At 56.9% G+C, this 15,641-nt stretch overlaps 2 protein-coding genes across 5 annotated transcripts; both read left to right on the forward strand.

Moving 5' to 3' along the window:
- The first annotated feature begins 6,374 nt into the window (after nt 1-6,374).
- On the forward strand, nt 6,375-12,871 carry ATG101 (autophagy related 101). 4 transcript variants are annotated; one of them, XM_036865230.1, is made up of 4 exons: nt 6,375-6,421; nt 6,944-7,085; nt 9,794-10,121; nt 12,161-12,871. In XM_036865230.1, exons 3-4 carry the CDS (start codon nt 9,870-9,872, stop codon nt 12,563-12,565), a joined length of 657 nt encoding a protein of 218 aa, XP_036721125.1. In that variant the 5' UTR covers nt 6,375-6,421; nt 6,944-7,085; nt 9,794-9,869; the 3' UTR covers nt 12,566-12,871. The 4 variants fall into 4 exon arrangements, with proteins under 4 accessions (XP_036721125.1, XP_036721128.1, XP_036721126.1 ...); XM_036865233.1 differs by lacking the exon at nt 6,375-6,421 and adding an exon at nt 6,604-6,620; XM_036865231.1 differs by lacking the exon at nt 6,375-6,421 and adding an exon at nt 6,627-6,833.
- A 1,877-nt stretch (nt 12,872-14,748) lies between these two features.
- Nucleotides 14,749-15,386, forward strand: SMIM41 (small integral membrane protein 41). Its single transcript, XM_036865234.1, has one exon. It carries the CDS (start codon nt 14,842-14,844, stop codon nt 15,115-15,117), a length of 276 nt encoding a protein of 91 aa, XP_036721129.1. The 5' UTR covers nt 14,749-14,841; the 3' UTR covers nt 15,118-15,386.
- The last annotated feature ends 255 nt before the right edge of the window (nt 15,387-15,641 follow it).

Below are 15,641 nucleotides of genomic sequence, written 5' to 3' on the forward strand. Positions count from 1 at the left end.
AGTGCCCTTCCAGCCTCATGACCCAGGAGGGCCCTTGGCCCAGGACCCCTGAACCTCTACCTCCACAGCCCCTAGGAACTGGCTGAATGAGGGCAGCCCCTGCTGGATGGAAGTCGAACAAAATAGGGCTCTGCTCTGCAGTAGGACCGAATCAAGGGCCTTCCCTGGTACTCCAGCCCCAGTCTGCAGGTTCCCCAAGGAGTCCCCAGCCACCTGCCCTTGCTCAGGTTCTGTTCTGAAGGGTCCACGTGGGGTGGACTGGGGAGTCCTGGGCCGTGTGCATGATGACTGCCACGGCCAGCAGTGTGTGGACTTCCAAGCGTGCATCCCTGGCACCCCCGCCAGAGCTCGTGAGTGAGCCTGTATCACAGCGCCAGCACCTGGCAAGGTGGGGCTAGGGGTGGGGTGGTTGGGAGATCTGCTTCTGTTCTCAGCCCTGCCCCCAGCTCCACGCTGCTCTCTGAGAAGCCCCTCACTGAGCCTTGGTTTCCTGTCTGTTCCACGCGGAGGTGAGTCTGGTGGCAGTACTCTGGTTAGGAGCAGAGCTTGCTGGGAAGTCCCCCACCAGCTGTGGCTGGACTGAGTCCCTCTCCCTTTGGATCACTCTTTGGCAAAGACAGGGCAGGCCCCTGGGGGAAGGCAAAAGGTGTTTGAGGAGGGGCCAGGGGTCGGGAATGGGCCGGGGCAGTGGAGAATCTTGGTCCCTATAGATATCTAGGCCCCATAGTGATGACAGTAGCTACCCCATATTATGCTTTATCGTCCACCAAGTTCTTTTCATATGATATTTGTTATTTCTAGCCCTCGATACCACACTGTAAGGAAAGCGTGCAACACAGCAGAGTGGTAAAGAGCGAGGACTCCAGAACCAGACTACCCGGCTTTAAATCTTGGCTCCAGCTCTTCCTAGCTGTGCAATTTTGGGCAAGTCACTTTACCTTTCTGTGCCTCAGTGTTTTCATCTATAAATGGGGAAATTAGTTGTACCTATTTCACAAAGTTGCTAATAGTGATTACATGAATGAATGTATACAAACTGTTTCCAACAGTGCCTGCCATGTAGCAGGCACCCCATAAATAATAGCTATTGTTTTTACCAAAGAGGAGAATTCATTTCAGAGGAAAGGAAATGACTTTCCCAAGGTCACTTGACTTCTAAGTGGCTGAGCTGGATGGGTCTAACTACTTAACCACTAGGTCTCCCTGTCCCTGTAAATGAAAGAAGCTCCATGGATGGTGGCTCCTTTCCAGGACGCCGGCGACTGGGGTACGGGGTGGGGGGCTGATTTCTCCAGCCCTGCCCTGCCCTGCCCCTCCCTGCCCTGCCCAAGGGCTGGAGCCTGCAGGCAGGCCTTTTCTTTCCAACCAGCAACTGGAAGAACTGGCCTCTGACTCTTGCTAGGGGCCAGGAGGGCGAACAAGGGGGCATTGAGCCTGGTGGGGCCTCACAATGGCCGCTCTGTCCCTGCGGCCCGGGGGCTGGGCCGTTTCCGTCGGGGACAATAGTCAAAAGGCAGTGACGCCGGCAGGGCCTGGAATCCCAGGCGGGATTTTCCAAGGCCTCAGATCCCGCTGTTTGTCCTCACAGGAGACCCAGGAAGCCTAGCTCCCTGTCTCCCCACACGCCACCCACGCAGGGCCCTGTGCCTAGAGGCCCTGGCCCCCTCCCCAGTCTGGAGGTGGCTCGGTGACTGGGGCCATAGCTCTGAGGTGTGGGCTCTGAGCAGGGGCCAATGGCCCTTCACTGGGGCCTGGGATGGGGGAAGCCGTCCTACACCCAGACGTGGTTATGGAGCTAGGTGGTGAGGGTCGGCCTCAAGGAAGTCGAGAAGCTTCTGAAGGTCACAGGCAACCAGCCGGTACTTGAGCTGTACGATACCGCACGGTTGCTCTGAGTGTCCGTGCGCCGGGCTGGGTGGCAGCCGGCTCTGTGGCCGCAGAGGGAAGCCTGTGACAGCCTGTCAGAGGTGGCAGGCTGCTGTGTGGTGGCTGGACGGTCCGCAGGTCTAGCGATGTCCTTCCGTGGCTGTGAGGCAGCTGCGTTGGGCCTGTTCCGGCTGAGGGCACTGCTGGGTCCCCTCACGTGAGAGCTGGGGCTGAGGATTCCCAGCGTGTTTTAGCTTAAATCTGGATGAGCTCCAGCCCCGCCGAGCCCCTGACTTTAGCAGTGACCCCAGGGCTGCTGGGCCTTCTCAGAACATGAGGCTGAAGGGATGCGCCGCCGTCCGTCCGCCTTGCCTCCCTGTCCGGGCCTGGCCTTGCAGCCCCACAGCTCAGCCGGCGGCTGCTCTGCTCTCCCTGGAGCCCCGGACCGCTGCCCCTCCCTGCTTCAGGCTCAGGCCGCCACCAGCCCTGCCCGGGCCCCCGGGCTGGGGGCTGCTTGGGTAAGGCCTAGGCTGCCTAGTGGGACTTGGAAACGTCCAGCCCCCTGTGGGAAGGGCAGGAAGGAGTGCAAGGCTGAGGAGACCCCCCTCCACCCCTTCAATATCCCCTTCCCCACACAGCTGGGGACATTCTGAGGGCGGGAGGCACATTCCAGGGTCCCCAGCTGGACTCTGAGGGCTCTGGGGCCCTGGAGGCTCTGGCCTCGGCGTCTGCCTCCCGTCCCCCACCCCTAGGCCCATGCTCCGGCCATCCTGCCCACCACCCTGGTTCCCCTTTGCCTCCTGCTGGGCCCTGACCCTGCCAGGCCAGGGGGCCACTTGAGGTCTCCTCAAGGTCTCACCCAGGTGCTGGCTCAGGACCATAAATCATGCCAGCTCGGCTGTGAGGGCCGGGGGTGGCAGCTGGGCTGGGGAGGGGAGTGCAGGGGGGGGCCTGTCTCAGTACATGCTGTGTTAGCAGGGAGCAGTGCCCAGCTGCGAGCCGGGCGGGCAGGGTGCTGACTGTCACTGCCCTAGTCAAGGAACATCAGAGGGAAAGGGCCGCCACCCGGGCTCCCGCCCAGCCTTGGGGTAGCCCAAGCAGCAGACCTGGACCCCATCCCAGGTAACTGGGGTACCATGAGAATAGCTACAGAGGTGACCCCACCCGATAGGAAACCTGGGACAGAAAAGCAGCCCCCCAGGAGTAGGTGGAGAGACTCCCTTACCAAGGGTGGGTAAACAGGCCTCTTCTTTTGCAAGGATAGCCTCGCAGAATCCTCTGCCCCAAAGAACAACAGATGTGCACACACTTCCCAAAGGAACAGAGGCACAGACCTCGCAGGAAGGAGAGATTGACCCCGTACCCCGGCAGGACACAGAAATAAAGCACCGCCCCAGCTTGGCCAGAGAGACAAACACGTAGATCTTCTCAGAGAAAGAGGCACACCACCCTTCCCCATCACAGAAGGACAGAGCCCCATGTATCCCAGGGGAAAGGGCAGCAGATGTGCCACCTCCCACCCAGCCCAGGTCTAGAGGCTGCCTGATGAGACTGGGCTGGGAGCCACCTCTTTCTCATGCTCTCTGCCACTCTCTCATCCGCCCAGCCGTTTCCTCTGCCTTGGAAGAGGTGGGGCTGGGAGTGACATCCAGAAAGGGTGGGGGGTGGAGCAACCCCTGCCCAGGATCCCAGGGGGCAGATGTCAGAAGGGGACAGCTGGTCCTCATCGCCCCTGTGGCTTGGCTCAGATTAGAGGGTCAGCAGGCAGAGTGCCGGCTACACAGCCAAGCTGGCCACTGTCAGGGGCCCCCAGCCTGACGTCAGTCCCACTCATTGTTGCTGCAGAGGCTTGAGTCACTCCCTGTGACGCACTGGGGTCAGCTCTGGAGTGGCTGGGGGTGGCCTGCAGGGCCAGCTTCAGGGCTCAGCTCTCCCCTGGGCGCACTAGGATGGGGCGGGGCCATCCGAGGCCACACTCGCCATGCGAAGCCAGCTGCCTACTCCCAAGGTCTTGGGTTGGCCTTCGAGGTCCCTCCACAAAGCCTTTGCTGCAGACGTGCCTCAGAGGGCCTTCGCCAGTTGCCTGTCTGACTGGCTGGCCGTGACTCTGGCTGAGAAGTCAGCTCCCTCTGTCCTGGCCTGTCCTGCCTCGGAACTCTCAGTTCCCACTCTCAGCCCTCAGTGAGACCTCTTTCTCCAGCTCTTTTCTGTCTCCTTCTCCAGGAAGCCTCCCCAGCATAATTCCCTGTAGCCCCACTTCTTCGTGGAATTGCCAAGCCCCCTTCTTGTCCATCTCCTCAGGTTGCTGTTGTGTGCTCTCTGCAGTCGTCCTGGTTTTCCACTGGTGCCCAGTCACCTCCCAGCTTGCTGAGAGCAGGGCTTGGGACTCCTCTTCACTCTGAATGTGTCACTTTCTATTCCAGGCCACAGGCGTCTTTCTGGGATGACAGCAGTGGCTTCCATCCTGGCCCCTTCTGGCCCCTGCAAAGCCTGCTGCCATTTTTCATACCATTGGTTGTGTTTTCTCACCCAGGTACAACTTCTGGTCCATTTCCTCTGTGAGACTCTGAGTTTCTGGAGGGCCAGGATTGTGACTTGTCCCCCTTGGTAGGACATCGGCCTGGCATGGGGACAGTTACACAGGTGTGGCATGATTGAATGATTCCATCTGGGTCATCAGGAGTAGTGGCATAGGATGGGAGAATTCATTCCACACAGCCTCATTTTTTTGGGCTGAGACCCTTGCTCCCTGACAGGACCACCCTGCTGTGTGTAGGACTCAGGGTCAGAGTTGCAATGAGAATGGCCCTGTAAGGATTCAGGGAGGTACGAGGAGGCAAGGACTGGCCAGTGTCTGGATGTGAGATAAGATAGGTGAGGGGGCTCAGGCAGGAAAGGCTCCAGGGACAAGGTGAGGTGTGGAGGGAGGAGAGTGGGTAAAAAGACTGGCAGAATGAGGAAAGAGTAGCTGTGTGGCTTTGGCAAGTGTATTAGTCAGGGTTTTCCAGAGAAAGAGATCCAATAGGATGTGTATATATAGAAAGAGATATATTATGAGGAATTGGCTCATGTGATTATGGGAGCTGACAGGTCCCAAGATCTACAGTCAGCAAGCTGGAGATCCAGGAGAGCCGATGGTGCGATTCCAAATGCGGGCAGGCTCGAGGCCCAGGAGGAGCAGATAGTTCACTTCAAGTCTGATGTCCCATCTTGAAAGCAGTCAGGGAGGGTCAGAACCTTTTATTCTATTCAGGCCTTCAACTGATTGGATGGGGCCCACCCTCCTTAGGGAAGGTAATCTGCTTTACTAAGTCTGCATTCAAATGTTAATCTCTTCCAGAAAGACCCTCAAAGACACACTCAGAATAATGTTTGACCAAATGTCTGGGCACTCTGTGGCACAGTCGATTTGAGACATAACATTAGCCGTCACAGCACATCACTACATATCACTGAGCCTCAGTTTCATTATCTGTAAATTGGGGGGAACCTGTATTTACTTTCAAAGGCAGTTGGAGAAATCAACGCACTAGTGCATGTGAAGTGCTGGTGTGGTACCTTGGAAAGCTCGGTGACTGGCAGTGGTGATGATGGGGATGTCAGGACAGTGGCAGTGAAGGGCCCTGAGATGAGTGTGTCAGGGGACAGAGAGCGGTCATTCACTCCCCTCACTCACTGGCAGTCTCTGGAAGTTAGGCTCTGTTTTTTGTTTTTGGTCACAGGGCATGCAGGGTCTTAGTTCCCCCACCAGCGATCGAACCCGCGCCCCTTGCGGTGGAAGTGGGGAGTCTTAACCACTGGGCCGCCAGGGAAGTCTCTAGGCTCTGTTTCTTCCCCCTCCCCGGGGCTGGTTCTAACCTCCCTGGGTCCCCCTCCTTTGGCTCCTTACAGATCCTCCCCTCTCAATATTTTATCCTGATTCCCTTCTGGTTAAGTCCAGGCTCTAGAAGAGGATGCTGGTCTGTAAAGCAGGCAGCTTTCTCCTTCCCCAGACCCCATTTATAGAGGAGAAAATCAGAATGGATGAATGACATCAAGAGGCAGACACAGAGGCAATGGCACAATTACAAGCTTTACAAGAAATGTCACCAGATCCGTCATGGCAGAGCACCAAGAAGTGCTCCTGTGTGAAGATAACGGAGTAAGGTTAAGCCCCTTTGTCCAGCATCTTTGTGGGGTCGGGGATCTTGTCTATCATGCACATTGAACAAGCTAAAGTTTTGCCATTCACTCAGAACACTGGTGTGAGCTCATCTCCAGGGCACCTCTCCAAATGGCATGCCCCTCATCTTGGGGGATCGATGCCCCTTCCAGTACTCTGAGCCCAGACTTGGGGCTCCGTTCCAGGGGTGGCTCGCCGCCGATGACTACTCTCGGCCAAGGGAGGCAGCACAGAGCCCATCAGGCCCCTCCTTCCCTCTAATCTCTATGGCGGAAGTGAGTTGTTCCAGCCGAAACACAACATCCTCGGTGGTGGGAGTGAATGGACTCGTCCAAATGAGGGAGATACTTCTTACCATCAAATCTTAAAAGCCGACAGATAATCCAGAAAAAGGTAGCTTTCAAATTATAGAGCAGCGTATGAGTCTATTTGTCCTCTGGAGTGGAGGTAGAACTATCTGGGTAGCTGCACTAGTGTCAGGGCTCGGCCAGCCTTGCTCGCGCCCCCGCCGGAGGCCGATGGAGCAGGTGGGACCGGCCAGGCTCGCAGAGGAGGGTCAGGGCTTCCGGCGCCGGCACCGCCTCCTGCCGAGGTGATCTGGCGCCCGCGGGGAGGGTGGTTGCGTGGCCCGAAGGTCCAGGACGGCGATTCGGGGAGGTGGGGGACCGTTCTAGCCGAGTGCCCCCCTTCTTCTGTGCGAGCGCGGGCGCGCCTCGAACTCCCGGGACCGGCCAGGCTGGGCGCGGGGCGCCGCTCCCGAGACCTGGAGGAGTCCGTTCCTCCCGCGTAGCCCTGGACCGTGGAGGTTCGCCGGGACTGGTGGCTGGAGAAACGTGACTCGGACGGGAAGTGCTTCCTGCGTCCGGCCGGGGTTTCTTGATGCGGAGCCGAATAACTGTGTGTTTTTGCGTTCAGCCCATTTCTTGCGGCTCATCGGGCGCGCGGAGTTTGCGGCGTACCTGCGGAGATCGCACCTGCGGAGGGCGTACCTGCGCCTGAGGAGGAGGAAGGGCAAGATCCAGCCTGAGGGACCCGCGCTCCAGCCTCTCCGCATAAGGTGAGGATGAGGGTACCCTGGGCTCCGGCCTGACTCAGAGAAGGCATCAGTCAGCCTCTGCCCCTGTGCTCTGCAGATCTGGGCCTTGGGGACACCGAAGGGACGAGACTTCCCAGGCCCTGCCTTGGAGAAGTCCCCTGCTCACCGGGGTCGGGGGTGAGGGAGCAGACAAGCTCATCACAGACGAAAGGTGGCCGCGTTGGGAAGGAGGCTGAGGTTGGTTAGTATTGACTTCCTGAAGAAGTGGAGTCTAGAGTAGCGCTGAGAATGAGGGAAGAGCCTGGGTTTGGGGCAAAAGTGAAGAGATGGATGGCCTGTTTGATGGTTTGCAGGGGATACAAGAGGGGGTTTTTGGAAGAAAGGGGAGCTGGACCAGAGCTGGGAATCTTTAAATGGAAATTGCTGGATGGAGTTAGACTAGAGAACCAACCCAGCAACAATTCCTGCATCAGGATGAATTGAGCAGTCACTTTGTACTAGGAATCAGGTATACTGAGATTCCAGTGATGACTAGGATACAGTCCCTGCCCTCAAGGAATTGTCTGCCTAGTTGGAGAGATCAGTCAAGATTAACACCTGTGAAAAGATAACTGATAATACAGGTAGTCCTGGGCTGATTGCCAAGCGAGAGGCAGAGCCAGCTTGATCTCTCAGCAGTCCATGGACTGCTGCCCTGTCTTCAGGGACAAAGAGACAGACCAGTACACTTTGAAGAGAGCTGCCAGACCTGAGGATATAAGATGTGATGTCAAGCTGGCATGTTTATGGGGACTGGAGACCTTTAATCTGTAGACGGGGGGGTAAGGGGGTGATGGAAGAGTTGCCTTTAAATATCCGAAAGGCTCCTTTGTGGAAAAAAGGTGAGACTTATTCTGTGCGTGGCTCTTGATATCAAAACTAAGCTTAGTGGTTTGAAGCACTAAGAGACAGATTCCTTCCATAGAGGGAATCACTGCGTAGAGCTTTGAAAAGACGGAATGGCCTGCTGGGAGAGGTAGTGAATTCTCTGTCAGGGGAGGTGTGGTAGGCTGAACCCTCTCAGCTAAGAAATTTGACTGATCCCTCTCCTGCTGGGCTCATATTCAGTTACTGATGAAGTTCTGGTTCTCAAGTCTGTTCTTTTTTTTTTAATTTTTAAAATTTATTTTTTTATTTTTGGTTATGTTGGGTCTTCTTTGCTGCGTGCGGACTTTCTCTAGTTGTGGCGAGCAGGGGCTACACTTGGTTGCGGTGCGTGGGCTTCTCATTGTGGTGGCTTCTCTTGTTGTGGAGCACGGGCTCTAGGCGCATGGGCTTCAGTAGTTGTGGCGCACGGGCTCGGTAGTTGTGTATCGCAGGCTCTAGAGCACAGGCTCAGTAGTTGTGGCGCACGGGCTTCATTGCTCCGCGGCATGTGGGATCTTCCCGGACCAGGGCTTGAACCCGTGTCCCCTGCATTGGCAGGCGGATTCTTAACCACTGTGCCACCAGAGAAGCCCTCAAGTCTCTTCTTTCCTTCCCACTCCCTCTACCAGTCCTGTCCTGTAGCCTTGCGTCATCTCTCATCAATGACAATGAAATAATTACAGCAGCTAATACTACTTGTCAGGAACTGCTTTAAGTGCTTTACAGATACTTACTCATCCTGTCCTTGAGACGACCCTTTCAAGGTAGCTATTGTGAATATGCCCTTTTTATGGATTGGGGAAACTGAGGCACATAGGGGTGAGGCAGCTTGCCCAAGATCACACAGTGAGCAGTTGGCAGAGCTGGGGTTCCAACCCAGGCCGTCTGGCTTTAGAGTCACTGCTCTTAACCACTATTCTACTGTGTTTTACATGTGTTATTTTATTTAATCCTCATAACGATCCATATTTACAGATAAGAAAATAGACTCAGAGGTTGAATGATTTGCTTAAGGTCACAGAGCAAGATATAGGAGAGCTGGGATTCAGACCCAGGCCCTTTGGACGTGAAAACCCCACACTCTGTACTTCACTCTCCTGTATCTCATTGCACTGTCTCTGTGTCACTGCTGTATAGTGGCCTCTAACTGGACTCCTTGCCCAGCCCTTTCTGCCTTAAATTGGCAAGTTTTTACCTCAGTCTGTGGATGGAAACGTGAGACTTGGTGTGTATGTGTCAGTCAGGTTTTCAAGTCCAGTCTTCTTAGCTTTCACTGACTTCTCAGAGCAGTCTGTGACCCCAAAATAGTGACGAGCCATTCTTTGCTTGTCAACCAGAGTTAACTTCCTGATGCACAGATTCAGTGTCGGACAGTGATGCATTGACTCTTCACTGCCCTCGGGACAGAGTCCAGATGCCTTAATCTGGTCATTCAAGATCCCAGGAAATCAGATTCCAATCTTCCTTTTCTTCTTATTCCCACCGTGTAGTCTCACCACTCCGGTAATGTTTACCTGCCTGTCTCTCCTCCATCCTGGCAGCTTCTCAAGGGCAGGGGCTGACAGGTGTTGCACAGTGAGCATATGCTGTAAACCGCACTGCATACCGTCATGGAATTCAGGCCTGGGCTGGTTGTTTGGGCTCGTAACTTTGAGGCTCTCCCCTTCTCTGATGCCGAGAGTCTGTGATTCTCTGCCAGCACGTGCTGCGCAGTGCCGAGACGGGCTGCGGCGGCAGGGGCTGGGCTGGGCCTGGAAGGAAGTGAACGGGTGACACGCAGGTCATGCAGAAGGTGTCCACATCTGATCCGGCTCCTTTTGCAGGGCGGTCCCCGGGTGGGGCGAAGCTCCCCCGTCTTTACTCTCGTCCCCGACCCCGGCGTGGGCCACCGGCTGCAAGATGAACTGTCGCTCGGAGGTGCTGGAGGTGTCGGTGGAGGGGCGGCAGGTGGAGGAGGCCATGCTGGCAGTGCTGCACACGGTGCTCCTGCACCGCAGCACCGGCAAGTTCCACTACAAGAAGGAGGGCACCTACTCCATCGGCACCGTGGGCACCCAGGACGTTGACTGCGACTTCATCGACTTCACCTACGTGCGCGTCTCCTCTGAGGAGCTGGACCGCGCCCTGCGCAAGGTCGTCGGGGAGTTCAGGGTAAGGTGGGGCGCAGCGGGCGGCAGGTGGCCCCTGAGTGTCGTCCCCGCCCCGCCCCGCCCCGGCTTGCTGCCGGGACAGCTTGCCCTTCCTGCGTGTACTTGTCGGCTTCTTGCAGGTTCTAAGGCACAGGCACTTTCAGAGCTTCTGTGGGTGAGGAGGGCTTGGTGGGGGGCGGGGAGGTGAGGGGACCTCGTAAAAATACAAGGCAGCAGAGCAGGAAGCCCTCGTAGCATTGGCGGTCAGGGCCCCTGGGGTGATCATTGCCCCTGTGCTCTTGACCTTCTCTCTGACCCTGCAGCTCTCTCTACTGATGGCCCTCTGCTTCTGCTTCCGCATTTGGGCCTTTCTTATATGAAACTCCCTGAGAGGGAGGGTTGCTGGGCTCAGGCAGTGGGCGTCCAAGTGGAGTGTCTCTTGGGCAGCGTGGCACGTGTCTGTGTGTGCCTGTAGGGGCGAGGGGAAAGGTGGAAGGGACACGGCAGTCTGCTAATGTTGGTCACCTCGGGGTGGGAATGGAGGCGTGATTTTTATTTTGTCTTCATTCAGTGTTGCAGTGTTTCACTATTTCAATGAGTGCATATTTTTAAATTTTAAAGTAACCAAGGGAATTTCTCTTAAGGTGTTCCCTGAGGTCAGAGGAGGAGGGTTGTCTGTCTGACTTCCATTCCACAGAGGTGTGATCCTTGCAGGGGGTGGACCCTCTCCCAGGCCACAGTGGGCTCCCCACCCCCATCCCTCCAAGGCCAGAAAGGGCAAGTTCATAAGAGTTTCCCAGTGCCCCTTCAAAGGGAGGCAGCGGTACTCAGCCCTCTGTCCTCCGGATGCCTGTGAGCGGCACGTGGAACACAGTGGACTCGTAAGAGCACAGACTCTGGAGCCAGGCTCTACCAGCCAGCAGGTGTGTGACCTTGGCCAAGTGAGTCCACTCCTCCCAGCCTCAGTTTCCCTGTGTGTAAACTTAGGATGAAAATTGTACCCACCTCATGGGGTATATATGCACCATGAGGATTAAATGAGTCAGATATGCCAAGTGCTTGACAGCCTGCACACAGGAAGCATTATAGAAGTGGCAGCTGTCATTACTGTCAGCTGAGGGCACACGAGCTTGGTTTGTTCGTGAAGGAGAGACTTACTCCTGATGGGCAGTTAAGGACTTGAGGGAGGCATCCTTACCTTCTGGGTTGGCCCTGACTCGGAAAGGTGCTTTAGGGTCTCGGCTGCACTAGGAGGAGGAGTGTGGGGTCGCCACACCCCACGGGGGGGACAGGCAGATTTATCGGACCAGGTGGCCCCATTGGCTTCTCAGAGGAGAAGAGGGAGAAGCTCCAGGTCTGGTCTGTCCTTCCCCTCCTGTCCCCCTTCGGTTCCTTGGCTTCTGTCTCTCTATTTAAGGATCACTGGGCTTTTCTTTAGAGGCTGTGAGTTTACGTTGTCATTGAGTGAATGAAGTAGGATTGTGCTTAATTGGCCTGGGGAGAAGGAGACGTTGGAGAGAAGGTGGTTTTGGAGAACCTTCTGAAGGATGAGGGCCAAAGGGGCGGGGTTGTGGAAGGAGAAGGAAGGCCCTTCTTGTAAAGTTGAAAGGCAAAGATTTTGAAATCTGGATTCAAACCCTGGCGCCGTCATCCACTGGCCTGGGACTTTGGCAGGGTGACTTGCCAGTGACTCTGAGCCTCATTCTGCCTGAGTAAAATGGAGGTTACATACCTGCCGCACAGAGCTGTTGAGAGGAGCGAGCAGGATTGTGTGTGCAAAGCGCCTGGCTCAGAATATGTGCTTAAAGACATCACTTCTGAGCAAAGCTGGAGGAGTTGGGTGAGCACACGGATTTTGTTTGCTTGAACCATTCAGTTTTAGGCCGGCAGCTTGCTGTGGCACTTCACACGAATCCTTTACTCTCCGGGTCTCATTCCCTGGCCTCCCCGAAGGACTAAAGAAGCTAGGAGAGCAGTTCCCTGGGGCATAGGAAGCAGGCCCTCACAGAGCGAGAACCCCTCGGAGGCTTTGGCTGCTCACTCTTGCTCCTCCTTCCCCAGGATGCTCTGCGAAACTCCGGGGGCGATGGGCTGGGGCAGATGTCCTTGGAGTTCTATCAGAAGAAGAAGTCTCGCTGGCCTTTCTCAGACGAGTGCATCCCCTGGGAAGTGTGGACGGTCAAGGTGCACGTGGTGGCCCTGGCCACGGAGCAGGAGCGGCAGATCTGCCGGGAGAAGGTGGGTGAGAAGCTCTGCGAGAAGATCATCAACATTGTGGAGGTGATGAACCGGCACGAGTACCTGCCCAAGATGCCCACGCAGTCGGAGGTGGACAACGTGTTTGACACAGGCTTGCGGGACGTGCAGCCCTATCTCTACAAGATCTCCTTCCAAATCACCGACGCCCTGGGCTCCTCCGTCACCACCACCATGCGCAGGCTCATCAAAGACACCCTGGCCCTCTAGGCCTCGCTGGGCCTTGGGCGCTCCTTGATGGTTGCGGACCTTGGCTTCTGGGGATCGTACTGGTAGGCCCTGTTAGCCCTTGGGGCTCTGGAACCCGCTCCGGGTCTTTGATGAGACTTGGAAGGGCCACCCCTGGCTTCCTGTTGTGTGGTTGCCAGTCTCTGGTCATCCTTGTCACCTTCACTGATGGTCAAGTCCGGCCTACACTGTCTCTCCGCACCCCTGGTGGGGGTCCCCTTTCCTACACTGTACAGAAGAGCCGTCACTAGGATGGTGAATAAAGTCGAGAATGTGAGTTTGGGTTGAGCCATCTCTCCCTTGGCTGGTGTTCTGCCCTGAAACATTAACACTTTTATAGCAGACCTGCCAGGACACACGTGTGTGTTGAGGGCAGTATTCCAAGATGAGGGGAGTGGGTGGATGGGATTAAAGATAGATTAAAGCTGATTGATTTTGTACTTTGTTGGACATTCACATAAGCAGGTGTGACCATGGTCAGTCCCATGAATGAGGACACAGATCAGGATCTACTGCTTTCGGATATGACTGTGCTATTTCTCCTCCCTTCCTAAGGAAACTATGACATCCCTGCCTTCTATATTATCTGGTCTTCCTTCAGATGACCCCAAAGAATATCTCCTCTGTCTTCATAGAGCACACACAGGCCCCCACTTGCACCAGAAAGCTCATTTGATTTGGTGTTTCTCTCTCTGGAGAGAGGTTGGCCACCTTGAGACTGGTGTCCGGTAACACTTCTTCCAGTTTGGGCTGGCCCTCGCCAGTTGTTAGGACATTGGTAACTCACTCATTTCTAGGCAAGCATGCTGAAAATCAGTGAACTCCACTGTGTGCTTTTCATTGATTTAGTCTTCCATATTTTACAATGCTTTTGTTACATAGGTGCCAGTTCTAACCAAACTAAATGAGCAGTACATAAGCAGCTGTGCTAAGGGAGAAAGGGGCTGGGGGTCTTGTCCATGGTCCTGGAGCAGTTAGGTGCCAGGATGGCCAGGAAGTGTTTGCACGTTTTTCTCATTCCAGGCCACTCTTGGCCATGTGCTATTTCATGAGGGGTTTTCTGATGTCCTACCCTTGACTTCTGGGGCACTGGGGAGTTGGAGAACTCAGGAGGTTCTCAGGGGTTTGGAGATGGGGAAGGCCAGTTCTCAGCAAGTCCTTGATGAGGTGTGACCCTAGCTGGCCTGCTGCAGTCTGGGGGACCTTCTTTTCCTCCTAGAGGCCATCAGCTCATCCCTTCTGGGGAGTTGGCTGAGTCAGGTGTTTGCCGACAGTGACTTTGTTTTAAACCGAGCTCAGGGTTGCTACAGGAGTTCTCAGGAGACCTGGGCGGGAGGATCTTTCCTCCATCCCAGCTTCCCCAGACTTTCTACTTTTTTGCAGCCAGGCTCTGCTCCAGTCTCCCACCCTGGCTTGGCTGTGGGACACCCAGTTGGCAGCAAGCTCCCCTTAGTGGGCAGTTCAGTAACATCTCCATCCCTTTTTGGTGGTGTGATTTCCCGGAGGTAGGGGACTGATTTACTCAAGGTCAGGACAGGAGCCCTGGTGACTCAAATCTGTGCTTTCCCCTTGGTCTGTAACTCTCCTTGAGCTCTGGGGCCTGAGCAAAGGAATGGGGGCAGGCCTTAAAGTCCTCCTGCCCTCCATCTCCCTCCCCTGGGACCAAGGAGGCACTGGCCTGCTTGTCCAGCCCCAGGAGGCTCCCAAGGGGATGATGCATGATGAAGGCTATGATCACTAAGGGTCTAGAGGCTGCTCATTTGCCTCCTGTCCCAGTGGCCACCTGGGCCACCTAGCAGTATTGACCTTTTTGGCCCAGGGACAGAAAGCCCAGGAGTGGGGATGGCCCTTGTTTGTCCCGTGTCCCGCTCAGCGGGGGCAGCACCCTGCCAGCACCTGGGATGTGGTCTGGAAGATCTTTTCGGGATTCTGAGGGAGGGCTATCTCCTGACCTTTGCTAAGGGGGAGGGAGAGCCCTGGGGACAGGACTCCTGGGTTTGGCCGGTTGGGTGCGTGCGTGGTTGTGTGGGCCTTTGGGCCGAGAAGTAACAACCGGCCCTGGGATTCTGGGCCATAGCTACACTGGAGGAGCCCTTTGTCTAGAAAGGGCCTGAGCGCTCCGACGCAGGGGGTGGGGTCGCACGGCGCCTGGGATCCGCCCCTTGGGCCCCTCCCTGACGCGGCCGCCGCCCACCCGCCGGCCCCGGGCTCCCGCACATCTGGCGGTCCCCAGCACTTCTGGGCAGCCGGCGTGAAGCATGAACGGCTCGCAGGCGGACGTCACAGCCCGGGCCGCCTGGCTGAGCTCCTGTTGCAACCAGTCGGGGGTGCTGCCGGAGCCCCCCGAGGGGCCGCGCGCCGTGCAGGCGGCGGTGCTGGGCGTGCTGTCGCTGCTCGTGCTCTGCGGGCTCCTGTTCCTGGGCGCCGGCCTCCTGCTCCGCGCCCAGGGTCTGACGGCGCTGCTGGCCCGAGAGCTGCGCGCGTCCCGGGAGGGAGAGCCCGGCGGCGCCAGCGGAGGCGAGGATGACTCCTAAGGCGCGCCCGGCTGCGCTCGGGGGTCGCGGCCTCCCGGCGGCCCGCGGACTCCACGCTCGACTTCGAGGGAGCGGCCCCCAGCGCCAGACGGCTGCAGCGGGAAGCCCTCCGGCGATGCTGGCGCGCGCGCGCGCACACAGGTGAGAGCCCGCCCAGATGAGAGCCGCAGCGCCTCGGGACTGGGGGCGCAGGGGCTGGAAACCGTCGTATTGACCGGGCTCGCTGCGCTCAGCCACAGACCCAGCTTTTCAGAGACTCCCGTTCCAGCTCTGGAAGCCCACGGGGTGGGGCCGGCGGCTATCCCAGGGGTGCCGGGATCTGAGCGGAGAGGCTGCCCTTCCCTCTCTCTCCGGGTCGTCTCTCCGGCCCAGCGGCGCCCCGACCCACGGCCTTTTTCTAGGTCACTGTGTAACTGCGGGAGAGGGAGAAGCAGGGCGAATCAAAGAGGAGGGAGTCTGGAGGGGCCACAGTGTGCTGGGGAGCCCTTCTTCCCTGCACCCACGCCACCCCGCTTTGCGCCAGC

The sequence above is a fragment of the Balaenoptera musculus genome, chromosome 10 (assembly GCF_009873245.2).
Source record: "Balaenoptera musculus isolate JJ_BM4_2016_0621 chromosome 10, mBalMus1.pri.v3, whole genome shotgun sequence".
Taxonomy (NCBI): Eukaryota; Metazoa; Chordata; class Mammalia; order Artiodactyla; family Balaenopteridae; genus Balaenoptera; species Balaenoptera musculus.

Bases quoted from the DNA above. Each gene is read 5' to 3' on its own strand.
- ATG101 (XM_036865230.1), top strand. From the start codon at position 9,870: ATGAACTGTCGCTCGGAGGTGCTGGAGGTGTCGGTGGAGGGGCGGCAG. The intron at 10,122-12,160 runs GTAAGGTGGGGC...CTCCTTCCCCAG, and splicing joins AGGTCGTCGGGGAGTTCAGG to GATGCTCTGCGAAACTCCGG.
- SMIM41 (XM_036865234.1), top strand. From the start codon at position 14,842: ATGAACGGCTCGCAGGCGGACGTCACAGCCCGGGCCGCCTGGCTGAGC.